Genomic DNA, 16,368 nt, shown 5'->3' with positions numbered 1-16,368 from the left:
GGGGCGCCCATAACCTTTCTCTCCAGGTGTGTATCTCTGTCTTGCTTCTGTCTTAACTGAACCAGCTGTTTCTCCGTGTTCTTTCCCACGTGTTGCTGTGCCGCGTCTCTAATAATAAACCTTGTACCTGCAGTTACAGTTTCTGCCTCCATGATAAATGCATTTTTCACTGGGGGCAAAGATCCAGGGAAAATTAGCTTCTAACCTCTAGCCCTTGCTGGCCTGGTGGCTAGGATTCCTGGTTTTCGTTCAGGCTATCCAGGTTCAGTTCCTGGGCAGGGAATTAGATCTCACTTCATGCCACCACTCACTGCTGCCTCACTGAGATCAATTCAATTTTTATCACCATTTAATCTACATCATATGCATTTTTGCAACTAATTTGTAACTTATAGAAAAAAGACTTCTTAGGTATTAATATACTGGTATTTCCAAAAGGGGGAAATACTTCTTCTCTAAAGCTTCATTAAGAAAATTTGAACTTAAGAAAATATGTTTTGATGTAGCAGATTTATTATTTTATCTTTACAAACCAGCCTTTGTTAAATACTTAACTGCTAGTAACTGTTCAGGCTTCCCTGGTGGCTCAGCTGGTAAAGAATCCACCTGCAATGCAGGAGACCTGGGTTCGATCCCTGGGTTGGACAGATCCCTTTGAGAAGGGAACGGCTACCCAGTCTAGTATTCTGGCCTGGAGAATTCCATGGACTGTATAGTCCATGCGTTCGCAGAGTCAGACACGACTGAGCGACTTTCACTATTCATTAATAACTGTTCAGCCTGAAATAAGAACTTTCAAAAATCTTTGGACACAGATGCTCTAACTTAATTCCCCTCTGGGATAAATATTTAGCATGTGCTTTTAGGTTATATATACACAATAGGCACAGAACTCTTTTATTATGCATTTTATTTTCATATAAATTAACATCCTAGAAAAATTAAAATAGAAACACTAAATACAGTATTGCACATAGCAATCTCTGTTAAATGCCCCATTATATCATTGAAGTTCATATACACATGGAGGGACTGAAGGAGACAGGAAGATGGCAGAACAGCAACCCGAGAGCTACTACTGTGTCTGTGCACATCAACTACAGACTGAAAGGTCAGGACAGTATTTTACATAAATAGAAACATAGTTACAATTCAGATTTTCTTTTTAAGTTGCTTCCGTAATTGGTTTGCAATAGCAACAGTCTCCCCTTTATTCATACCCCAACACATATCATTTTTAAAAATCTATTAATGTTAGACAAAGCCATCACAATGCTTCAGGAGTGACTTTAAAATACTCTGAGAAAGAGTGGAGATATACTTTTTCCCTCTCAAACTAAAATAAAATCTTTTCCTAGGCTCCTTTAGATCATAAACTCTTGCATACTCATTTCATAGCTTTTGATTAACTGCCCTAACACATAAAGAAAACCCCAATCAAGTCACAATACTCAGGCAGGTGGGTTTAATGAACAAGTCCTAGGTAGATATCAATCCATCTAAAAGTTACTCTTTTTTTTTTTTTTTGCCAACAGCTGTCAGGTTTGGAAATTTTATGAGGATCATTTAAAAGCACTGTGTCATTTTCTTTGAGAAGGGCAATGGTAAAAGTTAGAGAGGCACAACTTTGGTTTAATTGACCTTTGCTGCAGACTGGCTTTATGTAGGTCCTAAAGGACATGGTTGATAAAGGCCCTCATTTACCTTAAAATTATGATTCCTGCCTATATTAAATGATGTATAGAAAGGGTTTTCCTTTTGCTATATTTTTTTCTATTCATTGTCTGATGAATAAAAAAAAATGATAATCTTCTTTCACAAATATATAGTTACAGAGACCAACCCTAGAGCCGGGAAAGCTTTATCTATGACATATATAAATGGTACCTCAATTTTAAAATAGAAAATTTTTTATGTAGATGTGAAACTGATACAAACAAGTCACTAGAAATAACATGTTAACCATAAATCTAAATGCAGTGAGGTGGAGTACTGGTCGTCAGGAGAGTGTTTCGCTGTGACAGGGAATATTCTCACAACAGTAAGTTGGAGGTTACTGTTTAGCATGTTCAGAATTAATGCAGATACTGCCTCTTACACATGCTGTTTTGGTCTATTGGTAAAATACCATAAACTTTTTCAAAAAGAAAAGGTGTCACATTCTCCACTGGCCTACTGCTTTTGCATTTTTATATGAATACAGTGTAGAATTCAACAATCAGTAAACTGTCTGGAAAACATAAAGATTATGCAAGAGGCCAAGAAGAAACATGATCAAAATGATGAGTTTCCTTCCTGCCCTCAGGCCGGCTGAATTCTGTGGAAGTGGCTTCAGTGACTTATTTTTGTTCTGCTTTTCATTGGTCAGGTTTTCATGCTTATTTTTGCTTTCTGAAATAAATGCACCAGGTAAGAGAAATAGTTAGAAGGAATGACTTTAAAGAATGTATGGAGTTTAGAATAGTATTTTCATTTGGATCAAATTCTTTGAGAAAAGGTTAAATATCCACAAGCTCATAAATTTAAAAAGATGTAAGTAAAATCGATTTCTCTCTTAGAATTTTCACTAATGTTTTTGAGGGGAAAAAAGGTTTAAAAACTTAGCTTCTAATTGATGTGAAAGAGTATCAGCTCACCTTTGTCATTTTCAGTCTTATGTACAAACACATAAATATGGAAATTGAACCGAGGCTTCATCTCATTCTTAATGTGATTTAATTCTCTTCTATGACTCAGATGGTAAAGAATCTGCCCACAATGTGGGAGACCTGGGTTCGGATCCCTGTGTCGGGAAGATCCCCTGGAGAATGGAATGGTGACCCATTCCAGTATTCTTGCCTGGGGAATTCCATGGATAGAGGAGCTTGGCAGGCTATAGTCCATGGTGTTGCAAAGAGCTGGATACAACTGAGTGACTAACACACTTTCATCTCATTGTTAATGTGATTTAATTCTCTTCTATCCTTATAACAGCATAACTGTGGTTAGTAAATAACTATTCCTTCTCATTCTATACATGTACTGGAAGATTTACTTTCATCAAAAAGGACATAAACCAAACCATAATATAATATTTGTTGTTCAATAAGATTTTGATACAGAGAAACAGAAGGGAAAATATCTTTTAAATGCAGATATAATTTCTAACTTTTTCTAAATAAAGCTGTTTAATTGTGGCCCAATTTGGGTTATTTGAATATCTTCCATTTACACTATATTAGATGAACTCAATTCAAAATGCTATTTTAAGGTCTAACCCAACTTTTCACTTAAAATAACACTTACTTACTCTGTAGTGCCAAGTGATAATCCCTCAAACATTCAACAAAACATAAGACAGTATCACACGGACTCATCATGTCCTCCAAACCCTTCCCTTCCTGGTGCACAACCTGGTGTTTTATTTTGAAGGGAGAAACGAGCCAAGAGGGAACAGCTTGGCTTGCTACACTTGGCTGTGGGCTGACAGCTGCTGGTAGCCCCCTGTGCAGCCTGAGCCCCTGGTCTGAGCAGAGAACAACGCTGCACCTGGCACTCCCTGTGTTAGGCCCCAAGGGTGCTCATGGGATTACGACAGCTGTGCTGTGACCCATGTATGATGAGGAGAGTGAAATGGCCCCCAACTCCACCAGAAGCCCCCCACATATATGCACCCCCTCAGTGAACCCATCTTGATGGTTAGGCTTTGAATGCTGAACACCGAGATTCTTTTAGCCTCTGGAACCTGATTACAGGCAGAAGGAAAAGGAGATTCTCTAAGTCGGATGCTCACTATTTGTTCAAACTTAAGAGGAAGATGATTAAAATGTTATTAGGTGGATTTGTATATTCTGAGAAAAGAGTGTTTAAAAGCCAGAGAAAACCACAAATCAAAAAACAGAATAAATACTTACAATTCCAGAGTCATGTCTTGGTTTTATTTTATAGAGTGACTTTCCCTTCTTTTGCCTACACACCTCTTCAGCTTCTTTTACTCTAGGTGGGGAGAAAACACATGATATAAACAAAGACTTACAAAGATCACTACAGTCCATCTATAGGAGGTGAGCAAGTATCATGAAGGATTTGATTTATTAGAGAAAGATAATACCACATACACAGGAATGTTATCTGATACTTGATTTAAAAACATAATAGAGCTAGAGGTGAATTCATCCAGTGGCTCTTAACTTGGAATCAAAGAAGGCTGAATGGAATAGGACACAAGCACATTTATATTTTTAGGCATACTAAAGGAGTCTTACACACAGGAAAATAAAGAAATACCTGTCATATTCAGGTGAGGGTGCTGAGATTGGCTCCATTACATAAATGGGGATGGCACTACTACATACATCAGAAGCATTAATGAAAGAAGCAGTATCATATAAGAACTCATATGTTTATTTAAAATGATCTCAGATTCAGTTTCCACATTATGTTTCCCCAGGCATGGAAATCTATACAATGAATACTTGGGACAGTTTTTTTTTTTTTTTTTTTAATTGAGCTTCATCAAGCATGGGAACCAGGCATTTGAAAACAGAAAATAGAGACTGAGCAGTAATGTTTGAACACATCTAGGATTTCCCTTTAAACACATGCTCCAAGGAAAACAGTATTGAATTTACCAGAGGAACAGTTAAAAGAGGACATCATTGGAAGGAGACTGCACATCAAGACTGGCCTGCGGTCTGAATGCTGGGGTAGCATCTGCTTGCTTGGCCACCTCTCAGGGAGGACATGGGCTCAAGCAAACAATACAACAACACATTAAAAAGATCATACATCATGACCAAGTGGGCTTTATCTCAGGAATGCAAGAATTCTTTAATATCCGCAAATCAATGTAACACACCACATTAACAAATTGAAAGATAAAAACCATATGATTATCTCAATAGATGCAGAAAAAGCCTTTGACAAAATTCAACATTCATTTATGATAAAAACTCTCCAGAAAGCAGGAATAGAAAGAACATATATAAAAGCTATATATGACAAACCCACAGCAAACATTATCCTCAATGGTGAATAATTGAAAGCATTTCCCCTAAAGTCAGGAACAAGGCAAGGGTGTCCACTCTCACCACTACTATTCAACACAGTTTGGAAGTGTTGGCCACAGCAATCAGAGCAGAAAAAGAAATAAAAGGAATCCAGATAGGAAAAGAAGAAGTAAAACTCTCACTGTTTGCAGACGATATGATCCTCTACATAGAAAACCCTAAAGACTCTACCAGAAAATTACTAGAGCTAATCAATGAATACAGTAATGTTGCAGGATATAAAATTAACACACAGAAATCCCTTGCATTGCTATACACTAACAATGAGGAAACAGAAAGAGAAATTAAGGAAACAATACCATTCACCATTGCAACAAAAAGAACAAAATACTTAGGAGTATATCTACCTAAAGAAATGAAAGACCTATATATAGAAAACTATAAAACACTGATGAAAGAAATCAAAGAGGACACAAACAGATGGAGAAATATACCGTGTTCATGGATTGGAAGAATCAGTATTGTCAAAATGACTATACTACGCAAAGCAATCTATAGATTCAATTCAATCCATATCAAGCTACCAACGGTATTTTTCAGAGAACTAGAACAAATAATTTCACAATTTGTACGGAAATAAGAAAAACCTCGAATAGCCAAAGCAATCTTGAGAAAGAAGAATGGAACTGGAGGAATCAACCTGCCTGACTTCAGGCTCTACTACAAAGCCACAGTCATCAAGAGAGTATGGTACTGGCACAAAGACAGAAACATAGATCAATGGAACAAAATAGAAAGCCCAGAGATGAATCCATGCATCTATGGACACCTTATCTTTGACAAAGGAGGCAAGGATATACAATGGAAAAAAGACAACCTCTTTAACAAGTGGTGCTGGGAAAACTGGTCAACCACTTGTAAAAGAATGAAACTAGAACACCTTCTAACACCATACACAAAAATAAACTCAAAATGGATTAAAGATCTAAATGTAAGACCAGAGACTATAAAACTCCTAGAGGAGAACATAGGCAAAACACTCTCTGACATAAATCACAGCAGGATCCTCTATGACCCACCTCCCAGAATATTGGAAATAAAAGCAAAAATAAACAAATGGGACCTAATTAAACTTATGGGGAATAAGTGTAAATCTATGGCTGATTCATGTCAATGTATGACAAGACCCACTGAAATGTTGTGAAGTGATTAGCCTCCAACTAATAAAAAAATTTAAAAAAAAAAAAAAAAGCTTTTGCACAACAAAGGAAACTATAAGCAAGGTGAAAAGACAGCCTTCAGAATGGGAGAAAATAATAGCAAAGGAAGCAACACACAAAGGATTAATCTCAAAAATATACGAGCAACTCCTGCAGCTCAATTCCAGAAAAATAAATGACCCAATCAAAAAATGGGCCAAAGAACTAAACAGACGTTTCTCCAAAGAAGACATACAGATGGCTAACAAACACATGAAAAGATGCTCAACATCACTCATTATCAGAGAAATGCACATCAAAACCACAATGAGGTACCATTACATGCCAGTCAGGATGGCTGCTATCCAAAAGTCTACAAGCAATAAATAAATGCTGGAGAGGGTGTGGAGAAAAGGGAACCCTCTTACACTGTTGGTGGGAATGCAAACTAGTACAGCCACTATGGAGAACAGTGTGGAGATTCCTTAAAAAACTGGAAATAGAACTGCCATATGACCCAGCAATCCCACTCCTGGGCATACACACCGAGGAAACTAGATCTGAAAGAGACACGTGCACCCCAATGTTCATCGCAGCACTGTTTATAATAGCCAGGATATGGAAGCAACCTAGATGCCCATCAGCAGATGAATGGATAAGGAAGCTATGATACATATACACAATGGAATATTACTCAGCCATCAAAAAGAATTCATTTGAATCAGTTCTAATGAGATGGATGAAACTGGAGCCCATTATGCAGAGTGAAGTAAGCCAGAAAGATAAAGACCAATACAGTATACTAACGCATATATATGGAATCTTAAAAGATGGTAACGAGAACCCTATATGCAAAACAGAAAAAGAGACACAGATGTACAAAACAGGCTTTTGGACTCTGTGGGAGAAGGCGAGGGTGAGATGTTCTGAGAGAATAGCATTGAAACAAGTATACTATCAAGGGTGAAACAAATCACAAGCCCAGGTTGGATGCATGAGATAAGTGCTCAGGGCTGGTGCACTGGGAAGACCCAGAGGGATAGGATGGGGAGGGAGGTGGGAAGGGAGATCGGGTTGGGGAACACATGTAAATCCATGGCTGATTCATGTCAGTGTATGGCAAAAACCACTACAATATTGTAAAGTAATTAGCCTCCAACTAATGATAATAAAGAATGCAGAACAGTATCACTACTAGGACTGCCAGAGCTGCTGTGAACATCCAAAAAGTTTCACTTTAAGAGTTCTTTAGAGGGCTTCCCTGGTGATCCAGTGGCTACTCCCAAAGCAGGGGCCTGGGTTCAATCTCCGGTCAGTGAACTAGATCTCATACACTGCAAGTAAGAGCTTGCATGCCACAATTAAAGATCCCATGTGTGGCCATTAAGACCTAGTGCAGCTAAAAACAAAAAAAAAAAGAAAAAAGGCACTAAAAGTTCTTTATAAAATGCTATAAAATTCTAGGAATGATTGCTTCTACTAAGCAAATAGTAAAAAAAATATGTGTGTTAGTTGCTCAGTTGTGTCTGACTCTTTGTGACTCCATGGACTATTGCCTTCCAAGTTCCTCTGTTCATGGAGTTCTCTAGGCAAGAATCCTGTAATAGGTTGCCATTCCCTTCTTTAGGGGGTCTTCTCAACCCAGGGACTGAACCCAGGTCTCCTGCATTGCAGGCAGATTCTTTGCCACCTGAGCCACCAGGGAAGTCCCAGAAATATGTAGACTGGAATTCTGTTAATAAAAACAGGTGTCATTAGAAAATAACCTGCTAGATTAATTTATTTTTATTATTGTGATTCTCCTTGGGAATTAAAAATAGAGTGCTTCTGGAGAAACTGACAAAGCTGTGATTTCTCTTAATAAAAGACTTCTTATGGAGATCTTGAAACCTGGTTCCTGAAAGAAATGAGTTGTAAATATATTTCTTAAGCCTGATGGCAAAGTTCCTAATGACAGAATTCATCTCCTATGCAGTTGAATGAATCCCTGTTTTTAAACAACAGAATGAAACAAATTGTTGAGTGCAGCAGCTATGAGATTACTGTTACAGCTCACGGTAAGGCACGGTGGATCAAAGTTAACTTTTTTTTTTTTTTTTAAGCAGTTAGTGAAAATCCATTAGATCCTCTCTTAAATTTACTTGGGACTCTTTAAGGCATTTTGTAATAGTTAAAAAAAATCTACTTCACAAGTATTTAGACCACCAAAGCATCTTAATTTTCTTACTATCTTATTTTCTAAGTATCACAGAGAGCTCAGTCTAATACAAACATTTTAAGTTTTACACAGAAAACAAGTGTGGCCATTTCTACAGCAGAACTAGAGAGTATGGTCAGGATGCCTGAGTTGGCGCAGGGTTGAGGGCCCTGAAGCCCAGGCAATAGTCACAGGTGTGCACAGATGCCAAGGATGCTGCCCCAGCTCAGGGTTCAGGGCAGTTGTGCCCTGAGAGGTTTCAAAGAGAAATCTTAGTTTTCCATAATTTCCTTAGAAGGGGAAATGGGGCTGAGAGCAAGGACTCATTGCCCTAGGACTCCCCACAGAGGCCGGAGCTTCCTCCACCCTACTGGTTCAGGCTCTGGATATGAATGGATGGGGCAAGTGGTTCCTGTGTCCCCAGGCTCTTGGCTGCACACACGGCTGAGCTAGGAGCTGGGCCCTGGGCACCAGACGGCCGAGAAGATTCTCAAAGTCAGGTGCAGAGGAATTTCGGAAAAGCAGCTCCCGGGCCAGGTGGCTCTGTTCTAGGTCAGTCCCCGGGATGTGCTTGCTTGGAAGCAGATGTGGGCACTTGTGGGCAGCTTTTCGAGCAGGCCCATCTATCCTAAGCCTCCTAGCAAATGCTGCTCCTAAATGCCGGTTCTCTTTCAACAAAACTTTGACAAGACTTTTCCCCCACACTTTAGGCAGGAAAAAAGAACATGTCCCTGGAGGTGAGCTGGCAGAAGTAAGAGCAAAAATACTGAGGGAAGCGGGGATGGAGAGGCCCCAGTCCCCTCCTGCTCAGGCCTTCCTCTGGGCACTGGGGCTAGTCCATGAGCTCCAAGGGCGAGCCTGCTGATAACTCCCTTGCCTTCTGCCTCACCCCTCAGTCAATGATTCCTAAAATTTCTTAAACTGAGTAGGAAAAAGAAGTTCATTACATAACTAGATACTAAGTGAATATGCACAGTGGTGATAACATTTCAAATAACAAACAAAAATGACCTACGTCCAATTTGGAAAGGAGAAGGGAATAGGACCTCCTTCACAAAGGGCTTCTCTGATAGCTCAGTTGGTAAAGAATCAGCCTGCAATGCAGGAGACCCCGCTTTGATTCCTGGGTTGAGAAGACCCACTGGAGAAGGGAAAGGCAACCCACTCCAGTATTCTGGCCTGGAGAATTCCATGGACTAGTCCATGGGGTCACAAGGAGTCGGACATGACTGAGCAGTTTCAGTTCACTACAGAAAGAGAAAGCAGCCTGGCAAGCAAGGAAGAAGCCAGGGCTTGGCACTTGAGTTTAACTTCCAGTGATGATGGGGGTCTGTGGATGGTGTGCAGAGATATAACTCTTTCAAGATGATTTCTTGAAGATGATTTCTTTCTAATGTGGCTGTGCCCTTGATTAAGTGCATTCCTTAATCAGGACTTTACCTTGTTAGTCAGTCTCCCAACAGAAACAAAAGCCACAGACACACTGCTGTTGTCATGCAATTGAAAGGGAAGTGAGCCACTCCTCTAACACGGAGCAGTAATAATCCAGTCCAAGTGAGTGTCCCAGGAGCCGGGTTCAAGTATCAGGTCAGGAGCAGAGAAGAGTCTTCCAACCACAGGCTGAGAGCAGTGTGCTCCTCCCGCACCAGCTTAGCAGAGTCACCTGGACTGTTTGGTCTAAAAAATAGTGCTTTCTTTCTAGTCTCTCTGCTGTTTGTGATGCTCTCATCACTGGAAGTGATGAGAGAAGAGTTTTCATGATCACATGTTTGTTTTTGTTCGTATTTTCTTTCTTGAGGTTGCTGACGAGAAGTTGCAGTTCTTTGAATTAGCCTACCAAAGACGTCATCTGAAAAAACAGTACTTCCTTTCATAGTTCTCTGTTGGCAGCCTATTAAGTTCAGTGAAAGTATTTTAATCCAAAAAAGTGGGGAGCGGCTCTGGTCGGAGGCTGGTGGGAACAGGGGTGCGGCTCCAGGAGACAAGCAGGTATAGACGCCTAATGGACTGAGTCCCGGCCCTGCCCGCCCTTCTTTATAACCGCGATGATCACACACCCACACCCCCACAAAAATCCTGAAAATGCAGTGGAAAAAATCAACCACAATGTTTCCTATGACTACAGGTGAAAAGAACTTAAGTGTTGTCAGGGACATATTTCTGAATTTGAGTTGGATTTCTGAACTTTAACGCTGACAGTCTGACTCAGCGAGAAAAGCAGCCACATCCATGCCTCCCGGGGTGACGACGCAGTTAGAACGGCTCACAGCGACTTCCACTCTTCTGACCAGACTTCACAGGAGTCTCAGAACTCTGCGGGGCCAGCCTGCAGGACCCGCCTCGGGATGCTGGGCTGGCGGGGGGCACCTCTGTGCAGCCCACCCCACAGGCGCCACTCGGCGCGCAGACGCGAGGGGAGTCTGCCACGGAGTCAGCAAGATCCGCTCAACTCTGGGGACTATTCACAGTCCAGAGTCCAAGATTCCATGACAATGAGATATATATGTTTTGTGCTTATGCTCTAAAAGCTGCAAATATATTCCTCTCATGAGTATAAGGCCAATAAGCAGAGACGATGTACATCAGTTTCCAGAAACTGTTATTATGGAGAAGAGGTGAGTCCTGAGAGATGGATCATTTCTTCATAAGAAAACACATTCAAGTTATCAAGTTAACCCCCTAGATTCAGGATCTCTTTGGTAACTGTCTAATGTCCTATAAATGTAGGACATTATATGGATGAGCTACCACAGGAAGAAACAGCTGTTTCTTACGTTCGGAAAGGGTGTAGGTAAGGAAGAATGGGTCCAGAGGACAAGGCTGTGCGCTTACTTCAAGGCAAAGAAAACAAAATATCACACACACACACACACATCTCAGAATAACCTCCTGAGGTACATATTTTCATTACCCAACGTTTACCATGAAGAAGCTGAAACTTAAAATGGTCAAATTACTCACTCGTGGTCAGAGTGAGTGGCAGATCCAGCCAGACACAGACAACACCTCCTCAGCCCAAGCTGTAATCCTCCCTCTGTATGGCCTCCTCACAAGGCAAACAAACGCACAGGACGATGAAAAAACATGGCCACAAAAGTCTTCCTCTAGTTATTAACATAAACATAGTTAGTTACACTTATGCATTTAAATTTATCATATATTTATTCATGATAGTAATTGATATTTATTATATTTGTTTTATTTCTGTTTATTTAGAAGTATTTGATTCTGAAAGGCTGAATCTCCTAGAACTCTGAATATATAAAATGTGGCAGGTTAAAATAGTTTTTGATAAAAGAAAGTACCTAGAAAAATGGATGCATGTGTTTTAACAGATCCTGGAGACTCCAGGTTCAATCTCTGGGTCTCCCACATTGCAGGCAGATTCTTTACTGTCTGAGCCACTAGGGAAGCCCGATCCTGGAGAGGAGTAGTCTAACTGGACAAATTCTGAACCCTATTCAAAGAAAAGTATTAATGGAAACACAATGGGCTACAGTGTTCATTTTTGAAAAAGGAAAGCATATAAGATCATCCAGAGAAAACAAAACTACAGCCACATTTTCTTGATTCTAATATATGGGAAGAATTCTTGATGTGGCTGTCTACATAAGGGATGTGAACTGCAGTTAGTAAAAATGCAAAAATACAGAAGACAGAACCTTTTCCATTAGGCTTTTTGTTTGTTTACACAAATCCTCAATATGTTAAACAGACTAAATTTTGAGCTTTAACTCAGTGAAGGCATTTGTGAGGAGAGGCAAGTCAGCACACACCTGGAGTGTGTAGTGCCCTGGCTTTTTGGTGATGTAACCTGACAGAGGGCTACAACTCTGAGAAACCTACAAGGACAGTGAGCGCATTCCCCTGTTACCTCAGATCACAGTGGCCTTACCCAAATGGCAGCCAGTAGGTGCTTAGAGTCTCTAACAAGTGTTGAAAATGCTGACATTCTGTGCTGCTGAACACGGGAGATGCATCTATTTTAGAGACTAGATGATTAAACAGTGAGGTTCACACTCCATTGTGTAAATAAGACCCTGAATTATATTCTATTAAACCAGAGCATCTTCTCCTGTTCTTTCATAAGAAATTTACTACAGTATCAGAAAGTTGAGAAATCTGGAATATGCCATTTAGAACTTTTAAAAATGCTTGGATGATACATTTTAAACATTCACTGAAAATAGGAATATTTGTATTCATAAACATGTTGGGACTTTAAAGCCCTGATAACATAGTTTGCGTGGTTAATTTAAAATCTCTCGGGACTTCCCTGGTGATCCAGTGGTTAGGAATCTGCCTGTCAACGCAGGGGACATGGTTGGATCCTTGCTTTGGGAAGATACTACATGCCAATGAGCAACTAAGCCCATGCACCACAACTACTGAGTCCGCAGGCTCTAGAGCCTGCGAGCTACAACTACTAAAGCCTGCGCACCCTGGAGCCTGTGCTCTGCATGAGAAGCCACTGTACCACAGAAGAGTAGCACCCACTCACTACAACTAGAGAAAGACTTTGCACAGTAACCAAGACCCTGGGCAGCCCCACCCCCCCAAAAAAACTACTTATTAAAAATAAAAAAGAGCTTGCTTTTCTCATGGCTTTTGTGGTGTCGTCATTCAGTCGCTCAGTCATGCCCGACTCTGTGACCCCATGGACTTCAGCACACCAGCCTTCCATGTTCTTCACCATCTCCCAGAGTTCGCTCAAATTCATGTCCATTGAGTCAGGGATGCCATCCAGCTATCTCATCCTCTGTTGTCTCCTTCTCCTCCTGCCTTCAGTCTTCCCCAGTGTCAGGGTCTCTTCCAATGAGTTGGCTCTTCACAGTAGGTTGCCAAAGTATTGGAGCTTCAGCTCCAACATCAGTCCTTCCAATGAATATTCAGGGTTGATTTCCTTTAGGATTGACTGGTTTGATCTTATGTCCAAGGTACTCTCAAGAGTCTTCTCTAGCACCACAGTTTGAAAGCATTAATTCTTCCATGCTCAGCCTTCTTTATGGTCCAACTCTCACATCCATACATGACTACTAGAAAAACCATAGCTTGGACTATACGGACTTTTACCGGCAAAGTGACGTCTCTGCTTTTTAATATACTGTCTACGTTTGTCATAGCTTTTCTTCCAATGAGCAAGCGTCTTTTAATTTCATGTCTGCAGTCACCATCTGCATTGATTTTTGAAGCCCAAGAAAATTGGAATTCTCCAGGCAAGAATACTGGAGTGAGTAGCCACTCCCTTCTCCAGGAGATCTTCCCAACCCAGGGATGGAACCCAGGTCTCCTGCATTGCATGCAGATTCTTTACTGTCTGAGCCACCAGGGAAGCCCCCAAGGACTATTAGACACAGACGCAGACTATAGACTATTAGACTATAGACACAGAGAGTTGATCACGTTTCCTCCCGTGACACTCAAAAGAGAGTACAGCAGAGCTATTTATACCACAATGGTTTGGAATTATGTGCGAGAAAGATGCGGGAGATACAAGGCAGGAGTGCATCTAGGAAAGATACATGTGAAGGGAGAACAAAGCCACATTTTTTTCCTCTACTGGATTATTGCTTTCAGGCTAAAAATATGCTGCTGATTCCTCTATAAAAAGAAATCCTTCACTCCTTCCCCCTCCAGCAACAGTTCTCTGCTGACCTCCGAGTGTACTGGCTCCTCCAGAAAGCTGCCCATCATCCTCTTCTCCTGCGCCCATCTGACCAGGCATCTGTCACTGACTACCTGATGGTGCCTGCCCTTGTGCAGACGCCGATTCTTCCTTCTGTGAGCACCACAGCATGCCACATGGCCCTGGTGTGCACCCTTCTTCTGGAAGCCTCTTCCACGTGTCCCACCAGGCTCCACGATCTGGCCCAGCACCCCTCCGTGCGGTCGTCTTCCACCCCTTTCCCCCTGCTCACTCTGTTCAGGATGCTCACTGCATCTGCCTCCCTCAGGCTTTGCACTTGCCACTCTCCCTGGCTGGAATGTTCTCTCTCCATAGCCCCTGCGTTATTCCTTCACTTCCTTCAAGTCCCTGCTTACCCATCACTTCTCACAGAATACTGTCTGACAGGCCCACATATACTGCCGTACCTCCTTCAATTCCCTCTTCCCTTTCCCCTGAGTCCCCAGAGGATAGGGCAGGCCGCTTTCCTCACTGAGCACTAACACAGGACACCTTTACTCCCCTCTGAGCCTTAGTTTTCATGTTGTCACGTGTAACCTCTGGACAACACGATGGCGCACGCTGAGAGAGTGCCCCCTGCCCTGTGAGTGAACGCAGAGTGGCCAGGGCTGGTGGGGGAGGTGGAGAGGAAGCTGGTGGATTATCAGAGAATGCCAACATTGCTCAGTAAGATAAAACAGCAGATGAAACTGATTAAAGTTTTCAAACTTAGAAAGATACTCAAAGTATCGGGGATCCTGGGTGTTTTATTCCTGATTTTAATAAACAAACAAAACACCCAGAAGCAAAATAAATCAAAATAGAATGAAATAAAATACAGTGCTCATGGGCTTCATGTAAGACAACATTCAGAAAGAGCAAGCATGAGTGGGTGCAGTCACCATGGAGAACAGTATGGAGGTTCCTCAGAAAAACAGAGCTACCAGAAGATCCAGCAATCCCACTCCTGGGCATAGATTCAGGGAAAACTGTAATTCAAAAAGATGCACGCACCCCAGTGTGCACCCCAACAGCAGCACCACTTACAGCAGTCCAGACACGGAGACAACCTGAATGCCCGCAGACAGATGGACGGGTAAAGATGTGGTGCGTAGACATTCAGTACAGGGAGCTTTACCATTCTCCAGGTCCATCTAGGAGCATGGCTCACAGGCAGATAGATGGGTAAAGATGTGGTACATATACATTCAATACAATGGGGTTTCACCATTCTCTAGGTCCACCTAGGAACATGCATGAGTGAGTCCAGGAATGGCTAAATTCATACTAAGTGAAGTAACTCAGATGGAGAAAGACAAATATCATATGATATCACTTATATGTGGAATCTAAAATAAGACACAAATGAACTTATATATGGAACAGAAATTGATTTACGTAGAGAACAAACTCGTGGTTGCCAAGAAGGAGGGGGCTGGAGGAGGGATGGAGTGGGAGGTTGGAACTAGCAGATGCAAACTATTATATATAGAATGGATAAACAACATGGTCCTACCGTATAGCACAGAGAACTGTATAGCACTCAGAATATATATCTCAGGATATATATTCAATATCCTGAGATAAATCATAATGGAAAAGAATATATATATATATGACTGAATTACTTTGCTGTACAGCAGAAATTAATACATTATAAATCAATTATACTTCAATTAAAAATTTAAAAAATAAAAAAGAGGAAGCAGACAAAAGCATCCAAATTTGAGTTTCATATGGAATTACAATATGCAGATAAGAAATATTATGCATGTATAATAACTTTGACGACGATGATGACAACCATGGTGTCAATGTTCTAAAGGTCCTTTTAAGGAGGAACAACTTTTAAGGAGGAACAAGAGCTTTCCACAGAAATTTAGGAGCCTAGACTGGAGGACACTTATTTGCCATGATGGCTGTTCACCTGGACAGCTGAATAGACTAGAAATGCCCGTGTCCAAGGCCATGCTGCGCTTCCACGGCCAGTTCCACAGCACCAGGATGGCCAGTCCTCACTGAGGGCCTACTGGCTAGGAAGCACCATATAAAAGGTCTGTCGTTGCCTCAAGAAATGTTTGCTTTCTTCACAAGGGCTCAGACTACCTCTCCTGACCTAGCAGTTGCCCAGGGTTCACGCTTCTAAGCCTGTTTATAATGAGTAGACACAAAGAGCTTGAGCAGCGACCTGGTCAGGGACCCATGGGGAGGGGTCCTAAGTGAAGATTCAGATGCCAGGCAAGGGCGCAGTGGGCGGTAGATGGGGACATTCTGGTGAGAGGGTGGAGGCCCAAGAAAACAGAAGTGAGAGATGGGGCT

The 16,368-nt window shown here is 41.4% G+C and overlaps 1 protein-coding gene across 3 annotated transcripts in view; it reads right to left on the bottom strand.

Annotated features, from left to right (window-relative positions):
• Positions 1 to 893: 893 nt before the first annotated feature.
• FMN2 (formin 2) overlaps positions 894 to 16,368 on the bottom strand; it is a 336,826-nt gene continuing 321,351 nt past the window's right edge. For all 3 annotated transcript variants that reach the window (XM_043926779.1, XM_043926781.1, XM_043926780.1), the window contains 2 exons: positions 3,894 to 3,975; positions 894 to 2,391 (listed from right to left, as the gene is read on the bottom strand). In XM_043926779.1, coding sequence (XP_043782714.1) covers positions 2,365 to 2,391; positions 3,894 to 3,975 — 109 coding nt within the window. In that variant the 3' untranslated portion in view covers positions 894 to 2,364. The remainder of the gene's footprint in view (positions 2,392 to 3,893; positions 3,976 to 16,368) is intronic.

This window comes from Cervus elaphus, chromosome 15 (genome assembly GCF_910594005.1).
Source record: "Cervus elaphus chromosome 15, mCerEla1.1, whole genome shotgun sequence".
Taxonomy (NCBI): Eukaryota; Metazoa; Chordata; class Mammalia; order Artiodactyla; family Cervidae; genus Cervus; species Cervus elaphus.
The sequence above is the reverse complement of the archived record's forward strand: the minus strand, read 5'-3'. Positions and strand labels throughout refer to the sequence as shown.